The sequence below is a fragment of the Lates calcarifer genome, linkage group LG21 (genome assembly GCF_001640805.2).
Source record: "Lates calcarifer isolate ASB-BC8 linkage group LG21, TLL_Latcal_v3, whole genome shotgun sequence".
Taxonomy (NCBI): domain Eukaryota; kingdom Metazoa; phylum Chordata; class Actinopteri; family Centropomidae; genus Lates; species Lates calcarifer.
In genome coordinates this window covers 9,324,064-9,339,221 of record NC_066853.1, presented here as the reverse complement: position 1 = coordinate 9,339,221, position 15,158 = coordinate 9,324,064, and the positions used below count along the sequence as shown (strand labels likewise).

The 15,158-nt window shown below is 41.0% G+C and overlaps 2 protein-coding genes across 2 annotated transcripts in view; both read right to left on the bottom strand.

The window, feature by feature from the left end:
- Window positions 1-350: 350 nt before the first annotated feature.
- On the bottom strand, window positions 351-9,848 carry LOC108890859 (NACHT and WD repeat domain-containing protein 2). The gene is made up of 10 exons (XM_018687898.2): window positions 9,633-9,848; window positions 9,452-9,540; window positions 8,151-8,258; window positions 7,793-7,990; window positions 7,329-7,467; window positions 7,098-7,246; window positions 6,370-6,720; window positions 5,957-6,058; window positions 4,548-5,271; window positions 351-3,816 (listed from the first exon to the last, which is right to left on the bottom strand). The coding sequence occupies exons 1-10, from the start codon at window positions 9,703-9,705 to the stop codon at window positions 638-640; spliced, it is 5,112 nt and encodes a 1,703-aa protein (XP_018543414.1). The 5' UTR covers window positions 9,706-9,848; the 3' UTR covers window positions 351-637.
- Window positions 9,849-10,052: 204 nt separating this feature from the next.
- Window positions 10,053-15,158, bottom strand: part of LOC108890867 (F-BAR and double SH3 domains protein 2) — a 59,913-nt gene continuing 54,807 nt past the window's right edge. Inside the window, 1 exon segment of the mRNA XM_018687909.2 lies at window positions 10,053-14,830. Coding sequence (XP_018543425.1) covers window positions 14,738-14,830 — 93 coding nt within the window. The 3' untranslated portion in view covers window positions 10,053-14,737.

The window sequence follows — 15,158 nt, the reverse complement described above, 5'->3', positions numbered from 1 at the left end:
GTTTGTCATTTACTTTTGATCAAAAGCAAGCCAGCACAACCTGACCACGACCTGACCGGAAAACAGGGAAGGCAGCACGAGAGCAACAGATGTTAGTGAGGAAGATGATAAGAACATTCACGTGTTAGTTTCGATGTTTAAAGCTCTGCGAATGAAATTATACTGACTTTTAATCTTGTATATTCAATATATGTCTATCTTTTAATCAATAAAAGGTCATGATTTAGATTTTTAAAAACGATTTACAGACAGAATACGCTATTCTCTGACATAAGTACAATACATTTTATAAATGCAAAGAACGTGATGTATTGTGGCTTTGCTTTGCAATACAGAAACACAGACATAAATAAAGCATTTAAATCATTTTTATTTTAAATATATGTGCAAAGATCCTCTCTGAGTTGACAATATATTAAGATGAACACTACTACACTAGATGTAAACTGATCAGATATTGGTTTTGGTTTCACAGAAATGAAAAGTTTTTCTGCAGAGGTGTATCATTATCAAGATCTCAGACAAGTGAAACTAAAACAAATAATGGTGCAGTTCAATAGAAGTGTTGTCTGGTTAAAAACAGTCCATGTATAATCTCTATACTTTTTCCATCCTTGTCCAACAGCGTGTAATAATCTTAAGGCCATATCATACTGGGGGTTGGAAGGGGTAACCAACTAAATGGTGCTTTGTCAAAGGGGCATTGTTTCAACTCACCGATCAAATTTTCTCCCTGCCTGACTGACTCCTCCTCCCTGTCAGTAGTGACATCTGAAACAGAATACACGCCTACAGACCCGTCCTCAAAACCCACAAACACACTCTGCTGCCTACACGCAACTAGAGTCAATGGATTCTTAGACAGACGCACACTTCCTACTCTTTCCCCATCTGTGAGTCGTACAACTGTGAGAACGGGCCTCGGGTACAAGTTGCAGTCACAGGTTTTCTCCAGGCTGATGTAGGCAGCAAAACATCCAGCTCTGTCCAAACAGGCTTTAATGACAGGACCCTCGGCTCTGAACAAGCAGAGTCTGATCTGGGACAGGTCCAAGAGGCTCATGGTGTCATTGGCAGTGGACAGTAGTGCGTAGCTGCCATCAGAGGACATTTGGAAGTCTTGTGGCTGACACTGAAACGTATACGGCAACTCAAAGTGCCTACAGACAGTCTCCTCTGCTACCTTCCAGGTGTACACTGCTCCTGAGGCTACCATCACCACCACGAAGTCTGGGTGCTCTGAAAGTGTGTCGAAAGCAACAACATGCTCTGAGCTTTCCGCACAGGAGAAACGCTTGCTGATGGAGCCTGACCACAAACTGGCAGCTAATAGGTCACCACGGTGACAGCCAATGAGGAAGGTGCTCTCAGGAGACACCTTGGCATCAGATAGGTACAGGTGTATGCTGCACACGATACTCCCATATGCAAGCTTCCACACCTGAGACAACCCTCTCTTGGAAATACTCACCCCAAAGTTACTATTAGGGGTGATCAGGATTTCTGTGGCTCTGCTGCCACTGATGCGCAGGATGTTCTGACCTGTTTCTGTCTGCCAAACGTAGATTTCCCCTGCTGAGAGCGTCACAAGGTGGATGTTATCCTGAGAAAGGCACAGTTGTTCCACAGCACCATCATGTAGGAACTTAGCATCTGGAAAGCCTGTCTTCAGTCTCCATCTCCACACCATCTCTGACCCATCTGTGGTGTAGAACCACTCCCCTGTCGGTTCAAACACCACATCCTTCACGCCACACCCTATCTTTGGAGCCGTACCTGCAGCAGCTATCATCTCAGAGTCCCACACTGTCAGGCAGCCGTCACGAGTGACACAAATAACATCTGTGGCCGTTTTGAGTATTGTGTGAGGCTGCTCATTTGTTTCTAAGGAGAGGACACACTCCCCTGAGCAGACCCTCCACACCAAGACAAGGGCACAGGCGTCTAATGAAGCCAGGAAAAGGTGGCCATCTTGGGAAAGCACAGCTTGAGTGAAGGCCCTCCCTTGTGGGCCTAAAAACTGGTCCCACAGCTCCCAGTTGCATGTATCCCACAGCGTAACCTGATGACACTGGCACACCAATAACGTGTCGATTTCTTCAGAGTAATCTGTATTGAGGATATTGTTAGATTTACCCCCAGTGAATCTTTCTTTAGCAAGTCTGGCTGGTTGTGTTTTGTCCGCTACATACCATAGAGTTACATTCCCAGTCCTGTCAACACAAGCCATTTCCCTCTTATCTTCACAGATGATTATCAATGTAACTGCACTGCGGTTTGAGTTTGTAAAGCTGCCAAGCAGACTGCTGGAGTCTGTGTCAAATATGGACACTGTGCCCTCCTCCTGCCCACAGTACATGTAAAAGCCATTAGAAGAGCAAACCAAACTGGTCACAGAACTCTGACACTGGAAATGAGTCAAGGTCTCACTGGAGAGGTTAAACACACTCACAAAACTCTCATCTTTCCACCACATGAATAACTTTTTCTGACATCTGACAAACCCCTCAATTTTGTTTGGTGTTTGTTGGTCTGATTTTGGTTCAAACTCTGTCTTCAAAGGGTCTTTAACCTCTAGAAACATTTCTGGGCCTGTCACATCCCACAAGAAAAGCTTGTTGCACTGCGTGGAAAGCAGCACGAATTGACCACTGCTCTTCACTCCTGCAAACTCCAGCTCCTTCTGCTCACAGCTCAGCGATAGTTTAACTACGTCGCATCTGGAACCTTTCCAAACCCAAGCAGAACCATCGTCCATGATCTCTGCTACGATCCCGCACTCCGTCCCGGCAGCTTCTGCAACAGAAACGTCCTTGGCTTTGACATCACTCTTCAAACACAGAATGGGGGGAACAGAGGAAGGAGCAGGACAAAGTGCTACTCCTAATCCATTTCCTCTTTTCCTCCTCTCCTGTCTGATCTCTCTGACATAACCTTCGAGCAGAGGAAAAACCTCCAGATAAGGGAGGAGGCTCATTTCCATCACCATGGGCAGCTCCAGAGGAGCAGGCTGCAGTAAGCAAGCACAGGACTTTAATGTGCTTGCTAGGAGTAGTCTTTCTCTTAAAAGCAGAGACTGTGATGACCCTTTGTCACCTTCCAACATGGTTACCAGATCTCCTAGAAGACCAGCTCGAACCATGGCCTGGTGGAACCCCAGTGACATTAACAACTCATGCACCAGCTCCTCCCACCTGCCACTTTGTTGCATGTGATATGGCAACTCTACAACTTTTCTCAAGTTCACCTGACCAGCACCTTTGGACAAAGATGTGAAGACAAGTGGCTGGCTGGGTGGCTGCCTGTCTGTGTATATTTTTATTTGGGCAGTGTCTTTGTTTGCTCCTGATTTCAAATTGACAAGAAATTGTTTAGCATGTCCATTAGTCCACCAGCCGCTGAAATAAGCAGCCATCTCCGAATGAATCTCCCTCCTCACCTCGTGAGTGCCTAAATATCTCTTAGCCACCACCAGCTTGAAGTGCCTGCTCACCCAGAACAAAACATGTGACCCCGCAAATGTCATCCTGATGAGAAACCCCCTCAAATCCAATAGAAGTCTCTCCACATCAATTTGTGAGACCCTCACGCTGTAGGAGGCACCCGCACCCTGCTGAACGTACTCAGACAGCACCTCATTATCACTGGACAGAAGATCGGCGAGCTCGGCCTCAGTGAGCCCAGTCCTGGAGAGGGTGAGGTAGGAGACCGCTCGAGCTACGACAGAGTAGCCGTGTTTCTGCTCAAGGTGATCCAGGAGGGCAGAGATGGATGCATGGATGCCGTCGGGGAGAGATGACTCAGTCACATCTGAATCTGACGATGGGAGAAGAGAAGGGGAGAAAATCAGAGAAATGTCATCAAGTCTGGTGACTCTGTTTTATCATTTAACAAATCCCATGAAAATACTGAAATGAAATAATGAGTGAAGTATTGCCTGTGTAATATATGCCTCTGTGCCAGAGTAGTAGTTCAGTGGCAACCTTTTTATAAAGGTTCAGTATCTTTGCAGGTTGAAGAGGGTGTTTTATCTCAGCTGTAAGTTTAATCCCCTCTTCAAGAAAAACTAGATGTCGAGTAATCCTCACCTCTGGTTCACCCCTAATGTTTTGGTTTTCTCAGACTGTGTTGAGGCCTTAGATGTATCTCCATTTCTTTGAGCTTTGAGCTTTTTCCAGAGAAAAGTTTTTTCAACACTCATCTGACAATGTTGTTTCTAACTGCTGGAAAACCTGAGTGCCAGAAAATGTGCATTACTGTATTACTATACAACAACACAACAACTCTTAGTTTTTAATATAATGATTTTGATGTTTAATCTTCCTTTTTAATGCATTTTTAATTTGAAAATGCACTTTAAAAAAGTGGAAACGGATCTTGTGGCACCCCAGGGTGCTGCAGTATGAACTTTGATAAGCACTGCACAAGCGCACCAAATTCAGGTCTTTAAAATAGTTCCTAACAAATTAATTAACCTGTTTTTAAAGATGTACATCTGCATTTGGTCTTTTCAAGAGATTTTGTTGACTACAAGAAACATATCATACCAGAGTACCAGAGCGAGGTATGTACACGCAGAAGTCGAGCATAGAGAGGCAGACTACAGGAGGTCAACGCCTGGTTCACCAGAGCCTGTTGTCCTGATGTCACCCTCCTTCCTGAACTGCTCAGCAGCGACGCCAATAACCTCACACACTCTCTCCTGTCAGCCGGTCCCAACTGTACACAAATATATCCCGACTCCTTCGCACTGCCTTCTGACATAGGTAGACTGCATTGTGGGTAATGTAGTTTGACGGCCTGCAGGACGTGTGTTCGTTTGGAGGAGGCTGTGAGGATTAGTTTGACACCGGGAGGGAGGGGGGAGGGGAGGCTCTCAATGATTTGAGGGCAAACAAAGTTGTTTTCGATCTGATCCAGGCCATCGAGGATTAGAACTAAAGGCTGATTGGGAGAAGGCAGAAGGGAGAGGAGGGAGGAGAGACGTTCTTTAAGCTCAGTCAGACTTATGGTGGCGGGTCCACGGTGAGAATTCAGAATAGATGTTGGGCCACAGTTCGATTTGTAGTCTCTGGATTTAGCGATGCTGGTAAGATCATTCGGGTCAGTGGTGAGGTAGAAGCTGGGACCTTGTTCAGTGGAGGAGTCACTGTGGTATCTACTGGCTACTTGATAACACAGGCTGGCCAACAGGTGCTTTGGAGAAAGAGCCTGTTGCAGGTTGCAAAAATAAGTGACCACAGGATCACTGTCTGGTAGCCACGACTTTATCTGTGGAGAGAGACAGAGACTTGTTTACATGATATCAAGACCATGTAGTAGAGATTCCTGTTGCCATGTCTTATAGTGCAAATTTCTTGTAGGCTCTGGTTTGTCCTTGAGTTTGTTTATACCTGTTTTCTTCATTTGTTGGTTGATTAGTCTTTTTTAAAAAACATTTTTTTTTTAACCTTTTTCTTATCCTGCTTACAATCTAAGATTTGGCCATATTGGTTATTTCTGTTAATTACAAGATACTAATATCTCAATAAAATAATTTAAGTAGCCTTAAAATTAATGATTATTGTTATTATCAATCAATATGATGGTCATTTACCCAGTTTAGTCTGTAAAAAATAATAACCAGAAAATAATGAAAAATATTCACATTTGAGAGGCTAAAACCACTGAATTATTCATGTTTTTGTTTAAATGTGATTTAAGCAATTCATCGATTATTGAAATGGATACCAAACAATTGTCTGCCACTCCAGGAATCTATTAATTTATTAATGATTTAGACTAAGTGCTTCAAGTCAAGAAAAGAGAGAAATGGAATTTTTTTTTTTAAAGTATGTTATTTGTAGCTCTACTATCTGTAATCTGAATACAGCTTGTATTGGAATATTGTATAAAACAACAAGAGATGTACAAGTAAGTTTAATAGAGCTGAGTTATTTCACCACAGCTCACTGACCTGTTGAGCACAGTGTGCCAGCAGCACTGACTTCCCTGTGCATGGCCTTCCTGTCACCACTAGAGGACACTGCTGGTCACTCTGCTTCACATAGGCTCTGATCTGCAACCAATGAAAGTAAACCTAAGTGATGCTATGATGCAAATAAAATGTTAGTATTGAATTTTCCAACATAGTGACAAGAAATTTAGAAAATATCTAGGATGTTTCTTTGTTAAAAAAAAAAACAGCAACTGAATTGTAAAGTATTGAATATTATTATCTTTTGAGCTGCCACATTTGTTGTCACATTGCTAATATTCATCAATTACTAATCCTTCACACTGCAGGAGTGACCATGTCCACACCACAAAAAAAGTCAAGCATTTTAATTCAGTTTTTTGTCTTTAGAAGAGAAACACCTTCACCCTGACCTCTTCCTCCTCTGGCCGGATGATGTCATAAAGTCGGGACAGGGTATCACACAGCTCCTCCTGCTCGGCCCGCTCTCGGGCCAATGCATCACCAAGCTGAGAGTCCTCTCTGGTTTCTGCCGCGTTGAACCTGTTGATTAACCTCATGAGGTTAGCGTACGCCTGCTGGCACAGAGACTCAGCATAGCCCCGCCTCCAGGCCGTGGTGTAACCATGGCGATGGTCACACTCAGTGGTAGTGATGTAGACTAAAAGCCGTCGGGAAGTGATGAGACCGGGGAGGAAGACATCACAAAGCTCTGAGAGTAACTGTTCATCAGTGGGTGCTGTCCTCAGGTCAGAGGTAGCAGCCTGAAAAGACAGGATATGGAAAAGAAGCATTACTCACGTCTGCATCTGAAGTAAATGAAAAATACATTTCATATTTAGCTACTTCTATTATACAACAAAAAATATTTATGAAACAGTTTCATTCGTGCTTTGTTTTTGCTGTTCCTGTAAGAAAAACATATATACATCAATTCTGGGTTTCTGACAGGCAAATGTAGCCACGTGTTCAGCTGTAACAAACAACAAACTTTTTTTTTCCTGTCAAAACTAACAGTAAAAAAGATTAATGAAAATGTACTTTTTAACAAGAACTCACACTAGACTGTATGTGCCCAATGAATAGGAACTGAGTGAAAGTGAAGTGCATTATGATATAACAAATGAATAAATGCTCTGACCTCTGATTGTGGCTGCAGTTCTGAATCCATCTGTCCTTTCTGTCTCTCTCCCTTTGCATTGACGACTTTGTGGACGTAAACCAGGCAGCGCCCGACGATGTTGTTATCAGGGCGGGTTTCCAGAGCAAATCGCAGATCTGCATCGAGGGCTGGATGGAAGAAAAGCACATTAAATTATACCTCAATGTCGAGCAAAACCACATACAAAAAGACACACCATGTATATCTCACCTGATCTGTAGTAGCTGTGGGCGCTCTCTGAGGTCATAAGACCTTTGTGGACACACAGACTCACAGTGGTCTGAACCACCCTCCTCAGCTCTTCTTCTTTGGCCTTCATCTTGCTCTGCTCTTCCTCACTAACCTCTACCTGCTCAATAAAAAAACAGTTAGATACTATTTAGAAAACAGCACCATAACGGGTGGTGACTACTTTTCAGAAAAGAAAATTTGACTGTTCAGATTATTAACTGATATTTCCTAATTTCCTAATACTTAAAGAATCTTAGACGACTTTATTTGTCAAAGAACTTTTATTCAACCTTTTTTGTGGTTATTTATTCATATACGCATCTGCCACAGACAATAAAATCAATTTTTGCTTTTCTCCTGTTCATTCAGTGAGAGAAAATTAATCATGATTCATAAATATAAATGAAAGATGAAATTCAGTAAGTAAATGAGTGAATACTTACCTGAGGAGAGGGGGTGTGTCTGTGTGGAGGTCTCAGGCAGTAGGAGGGAGGAATGGCGTTCTCGTCTCTCTGGTAAACTCTCTCCAGCTCCTGGGTGCTGCCGCCGGCCTGTTGGCTCTCCTGCAGCAGCAGCTGGTACTCTGACACTTCCACACAGGTGGGCAGGCTGGCTGTGCCATACTGATGCCCTACCAGCGCCTACAGCACCACCATGTGGACAGAGAGGGAGCATCAGCATGTAATACACTGATAGATGCGAAAGCAAACATTTGTATTGATCACAAGCAACTTGGTTTTCCTTTATGTGTTCTGTGCAGCATTCTGTGCACAGCTTATTATATATTGGTGAATTATTTACCAGTAAAAAAGGTCCTGCTGAGCTCTCTCTGCATTCTTCAATCAGCTGCTGTCTGGTGTATTCATCTGGCCAACGACTGGGATCGCTGGACTCAAACGGATCTATCACCTGCAGACACACACAGAAACAAACACACATACACACACAGACAAGAGATAATGGTTAAAATGAACAAGAGGGGAGATGACTGATAATTCAGTTTATGAAAAGCACACAGTGAGGTGTAGTAACAATTGGCCCTGCAGTGGCTGAATAACATATCATGTTCTTCCATCTTTCTAATTACACATGCTGCTGAATAGAGGCGGCACAGTGTGCTGGTTAAACTGCCCTCAGGTGATCTGATACACACACACAAACACAAACTAACACACTACTCACAGAGTCGCATTATAACTGCTCATCTTTTTTTCCTCTTCTCTCTTTTTTTTGTCAAATTTAATCAGGCAAAGATAACTGGAACTGACTGCACTTTTACAGTGATGGCCTCAGGGGAGGATCGTGTTAAAGAATAACACACACACACACACACACACCTGGAAGCTACCAAAAACTATTGCTTATGTATTACACTTTTAGCACACTGCACACTGTTAAGTTCCATGGATGACCAGGGTCTCCATGAATCTGTATTACTGCTGAGACAATGAGTCAATTATTCTTCTAACAGACAGAAAATTCATTTGCTGCTACAGCCTTTCAGAAAGGTTTGACTCCATATTGCAAACAGATTTTGGGTTTTGTCTTTTTCGAATGTGGGTCAGACAAAACGGTAACTTTAATTCATGACTTTCACCACTGGTAGGATCAGCAATTACCCTTATATTTGATATTTTTCTTCAATAAAACAGTTGAATAATTAATATAAACCATAATCAGAAATGAAGAGTTGAGAGCTGAGATAAAGCTGAGATGATAAAAACAACTACTTTTGATCCAGGCATCTATTCCTATGAGAAAACAATACACACTGGACGAATAAAGGCACCACCAGGGATTTATCAAACAACTTTATGTTCATCACTTCATTCCAAAGTTTTAAAATGAAGTAAGTTACACTGTTTCCTCCAATGGGCCATAGCTGAAAGCTCCCCTTATAGCTCTAAAAGCCATTAATAGTGAGAGTGGTTATGATATTACAGTATTGGTTTTTTAATGTAGCATTAACAGTGTCTGCTTGCATATTGTTAAAAAGACAGAGGGGATATAAAACTTTACTAAAAACTAAAAAAGAAAGTAGTTTGTCATCTGCTGCAGCAAAGCAACAAGACACAAAAGTGGAAAGTGGAGTGTACACTCACCCTGACGTCCAGTCCCAGTGTGTGTCTGCAGTGCTCTCTGAGTCTGGGGAAAACATGCTCTCTCAGAGCTCTGCGCTCTGTGATGCTGTCTGTATACAGAGGATAAATGCAAACAGGATACATTCACAAAATAACTCAAGAAATACGAGCAAAGAACACATAAACTGTTTCATCTACATACCCTCTGGGTTGGAGCACAGATAGAGTTTCACACAGGACGAGCTGCAGGTGGAATCTGAGGGAGACTGATCCATTTGTTTCCCTCTGGAGCACACGCCAACTCAAAAGCTACTGTTAAAAACCGCAGCAAAAAAAGGTTAGCATTGAGGCTTTCACGGGCCCAAATACAAAGTTCACAGTCGCTGCTTCTCCTCTGCGTTTGTTGTTGTTTCTCTTTTCCCTCCAGCTCCACTCAGGAAATCCTGGCCTCAGGCGTTTATAGTGTGGTATGTATGATCACACCCACTGCTAGTGACTGGAACGTCAACACAACACACACATGCGCTCAGTTGTGTACATGATACTTTTTAGGACAAGTACATAGATGCAAACATGTAAATAAACACAGTTGCTTCCAAGAAGACCCAGAATGACACGCAAACAACTTTGCCATATTTTTTTTATTAATTAACATTTGTACACAATAAATACAAACTTTGTTTTTTTTTGTACAGCCAATAAGAATATGCAGAAAGACTTTTGCACCTGTTCTCATTATTGTAACCATAGCAACAGTCTGTGAAGAGAGAGAGAAGGCCAGTTTTTCCACCACATCATTAATAACAGCAGCAGTGCAGCTGCTCCAAATCCAAGGATGAAAAATATAGAATTATATTATACATTAAAAAAACAAAAAAACAAAACAAAAACAGGCTCATACCAAATAATTAAATACTGTAGCGGACCAAAGGGACTATTGAAGAAGGAAAATAATCATGTTCAAAGTGTCAACTGGCAACAAAAGGTCATGAATTTTATATTTGATGGAGACTGATTGAGCATTTATGGCGGGAAGTTGTGTGGGATGCTGCTGTAAACCATAAACTTCAAAACAAGTTTGAAAACCAGTATAAATAAGATCTCAGAGAGATCAAGGAGAGGCTGTTGTTCAAGTCGCCTTGACCACACTGTTACAAGTCAATGCTAGTTTCTACAACAGCAGAAGAGCAAAGGTTTGGATCTGAAACTTCAGCATGCTTAACTTGGTTAGGTGTGGATGCTACAGAAAATGTTTCTAAAAGCTGATGCACAATTTATATTTATTTAAAAATGAAGGATGGTTTTAGTATTTTCACCATTTGTTGCTTCACTATCCTCAATCTGAGACATTTCACCTCAATGTTAGAAACCAATTAATGTGTGTCCAAACCTCGAGCTGTGTCCCAACTCCATACTTCATATTAATACTCTATATTAATCTTCATACTCATATTCATACTGTTTTTGCAGTTAGTATACAAGAAATTAATATACTTTACAGTTGTGCACAACAGGAAATGTACTGTGACACTGCAACTTCAGAGCAGGACTGATAAATATCAGTAACAAAGAGAAAGCGACACAGAATACTTTTACCTTTTTTTTGTTTGTTTGTTTTCCATTGCATTTCCAAGGTTGTCCTACCAATTGAGAACAATTTGTTTTTTAACTGTTTCCAGCTGTGAGGAGCTCTGTAAAAATTCTTATACTGACATCTCTGAGTATAATTTATTTTGTAAGCAGTGTGAATTCATTCAGTGTGAATGCTCAACGCAATCAAACCCTGGTTAAAATAAATATGTAGGAAGGAACTGGGGCACATCTTCAGAGTGGAAAACAGATCTGATCAAAATTCCTCCTCTCTCTAATAAACAAACACTCACACAGCTATGCCTATCTCAAGATCCAGAAAAAAAAAACACAATTTCTCAGTTTTCATTCAAAACATCCCTTACTGTAATTTCTTTGTTTGTTGTTCATAAGTTAAGGAAAACACCAAATTACATTGTCCACAATTAGCTCTCCATCTCTTTAGAAGAGCGGAGAATTCAAAATAAAAGTATCAGTCACACTGAAAACAAAGAGGATCCACCACAGCATTAGAATGAAAAGAATGACTCTGACTTCTGTATTTGAGTAAACAGTGATTCCTCAGAGTCATTTCTACACGTCCTGCTGCTACGTGAAGATACTGCTACTTTTTCGGGGAAGGTACAAATAAATAAAAGTGCTACGCTGCCATTTAGGCAAGGAGTTTTAAAGGCTTTGAGGGTATGTAAGGGGGAAGATTTATTTACTTTGAGTAAAAAAAAACAAACAACACAACAGAAGTGAACTTTGAATGTCATTTGCTAGTTCTGCCCATTTAGCATGATGTATTAGTCTTTGTACATCTCTTTTGTTTTTAGCGTGGTTAAACAAAGCTGAAATGTAAGACACCAGGAGAGAGATAAAGATGATGTCAAATTGCAAAAATTAAAGGTTCATTTGTCTTTATGGATGTTTTCTCTGCTGCATTAAAAAGCTAAACTCTCATAGCAATGTGATGGAGATGCTTCGCAAGACAACAGAGAAAAATAATACCTGCAAATGTAATGCATGTCAGCTAAACAAGGATATATGTTATAGGTGAATAAAATCAATGTGAGAGGAGATATGATCTGTAGGGATAAAAGTCATACTGTTCATTCGGTGATTAATAAAATCTCATGACCCCAAACATTTTTCAGTGTCTATATCATCTCAAATAAAACTCTTCTTTGTCACCACATGGTGAATACCAGCAATTTCAGTGCCTTTGAAAGCACCGTCCTCCTCCTGAACCAATCAGTGATACAAACACAGAGCGGGTCACAGAATGACAGAAGATATAGCAACGTGCCTGTAATATTATGCAACTGTATGTGTGTATATGATAGCTACTGATTCACACTGACTGCCAATGGACAGAACAGACATTAGAGAAAAGAGGGAGAGAAATAAAGGAAGGGTGGGAGGATAGGTGGAGATAAGAACAGAAGGGAGGATCCAGCCTCCGTTTTCTCTTTTTCTTTCATCCTCTCCTCCCCTCTCTCTTTTCATCTCTCCTTCATACTGTATTTACAATGCCCTTTCAGTATAAGATGAGGATAAAACTTCCACTACATATCAGACATGGTCGTCCATTCAGCTCAGTTAGTCTATATGAAACGCTGTGCATAACATTCCTATGACAACAGTAATGTACTGTACTAATACACATTGAATACGTATGATGATAAGGACTATATATGGCGAGGGAAGGGCTGGGGAGGAGGACATTGCGTCCACACACACCACCCAGTTTCTCTGTCTGTTTACTTCATCGCCCACTGCACTCCAAAACATAACTCATTTGGCAAGTTTTGACCCTTTCCCCTTTCATCAAGCTTACTTTATATGGGCATCAAAAACACAACATTTTGTAAAAAGCATCTGATATGTCAAAAATATTACATATTAAAACTTCACTGGATAAAACAAAGTAAAAGCTTTATTTCACTTTTCTATCTTTCACTGCCTCATTTTATTTTCCTGCCTTTTTTTTTGGTGTTGGCACACATTCAGTCATTTATGTATTCCCTATTTTTACCATGCACACATAACCATTTGGAAATTTGCTTATATATATGGAGCACTGGAGACAACTGTTGGGCAATCTTCTAAACTGAAAACACTGGTGACTATGCACAATGAGCGACCCTCTCTCCAAGATTCATTTCCACCGAGCTCGACTTTAATTATCACACAGGGCTGTGTGGCTAGTTAGCATAACTAAAATCACTGGCAGGCTGAACAAACTGAGCACCATCCTTGTCAGCTAGCTACCTCACTGAAGCTAGTTTTCATCATAAAGACAGTTTTTGCACCAAGTGGCAATCCTCTTTATATTGTACTGCATGATGCTGTAACTAAAGTCATCTCTATGTTCCCATGCTTCTATGTTCCACAGCTATCTATAGCACATAATAGGGACCTGTACTTGCTTAATAGGTTAATGGGCCACTGTGGGAACTGATCAAAGGGGTTTTCTGTTCCCTAGTGCTGCTGTATGGCCGAAACTTGAGGGAACTGATCAAATGGGTTAGGGGTTTGGGTTGTTGTGTTTACATAACTGTTTTGAAAGTTTGAAGACCACAGTGGAAATAAGTGTCACAAAATGAACAAAATGAACTTTTCCAGGTAGCTTTGTCAGCGTTAGCTAGCCAACTACAATGCTTTAGCTATTGATACAAGAGTTTCTACAATTATGCTGCAGCAGCATAACTTCAGCGTGGTAGCTAACTGAAAAGGCATGATACCAGATACCAGTGTTTTCCACACAGTCATCTCCATTACTCCAAATATTAGACATTTTCCTAATTCTTATATATTATTTGCATAAAGACGATTGGGAATGTGGTGAGAAAAAGGAAATGTTGCATGGAGATAATAGATAAATGATAAAATGTGTGCCAAGACAAAAACAAAAAATAAATACATTTGAAAAGAAAATGAGCTAGTAAAAGCTTACAGAAACATACTAACTTACTGTACTTACCAATTGGTGGTCAAGGGGGAAAGTTTTCTGCTTACTCACTGAAGGTTAAATAAAAAGTATAAAGCTTTATATTTATTCACATGTATATTTGCTGTTTAACTAACAGCTTTATCTATAAATTCAGTCGTATTTTTGATTTGTCTGATAACCCTTCACTATATTTTGTCAGTTTCTGGGCTGTAAAACTTTGTAATGCTTCATGATTATTTGTTGGAAAGTGAGTGAAAAAAGTGAAATTTCTCAGATGTAGCAGAATTGGCTGCTTGCGCAGAGAAATAAACTGCTTTACAATATCTTGCAGTAAGCTTAACAAGATAAAAGAAAACTTGCCAAACCCATCATTAACTTCTCACACTCCCCCGTCTCCAAACATTCTTCTTCTCCTGCTCCTTTTACTGTGCTCTGGTTTGCTGCCCGATGAGGTGAAGTTTTAAGGCAAGAATGGAAGGAGGGGGGAGGGCGGAGAGGGATGCGAGGGGCAGCTACTGCTGCACTTCATTAGGAAGCTAATACAGAGATTATTAAATTGGACACTCTGCCTTTATCTCCTCTCTCCCCTCTCCTCCTCCACTTGAGGAGGAGAGAAGATGCGGAGCGGCCGGAGGGGTCGACGTGGTTCAGTTCACTTCACTTCACATCACTTTGTTTAAGCTCACTTCAGTTCAGAGCAGTTCAGTTCCTCAGCCTGTAGGATAACTCTGTCTGTCATCTGTTTACATTTTTTTTTGTGTGTCTGTAACTGCTGTCTGTCACACCAGTGTGATCTCCACCTCCTCTGTCTTGTCGCTCTTCTCCTGCTGTCTCCGTGGGTGCTGTTTAGGCGGAGGAGGAGCAGCTCTCACCTGCAGCAGTGACAGAAAACATATTAAATATAAGTTTATGAAAAAAAGAAAACTATTGTCAAGGCAGTAATAGAGATGGCCTACTTTCTTAATATGACAAAAAAAGCATAAGATTCATTTCATGCTGTAGGACACAAACATTTTGGAACAAGCATTCTGCCATTCTGTCAGTGATTTTGCTTAAACAAAAAAATCAATTACCAGAAAAGTGACTCATTGATTAATCGTTTCTAGTGTTACACTTACAGTTCTTCTGTAATCCACTTAAAAACACCATGATGTTAGATTGAAATACATATTATATAGACAAACCAGAACGTTAACAGAC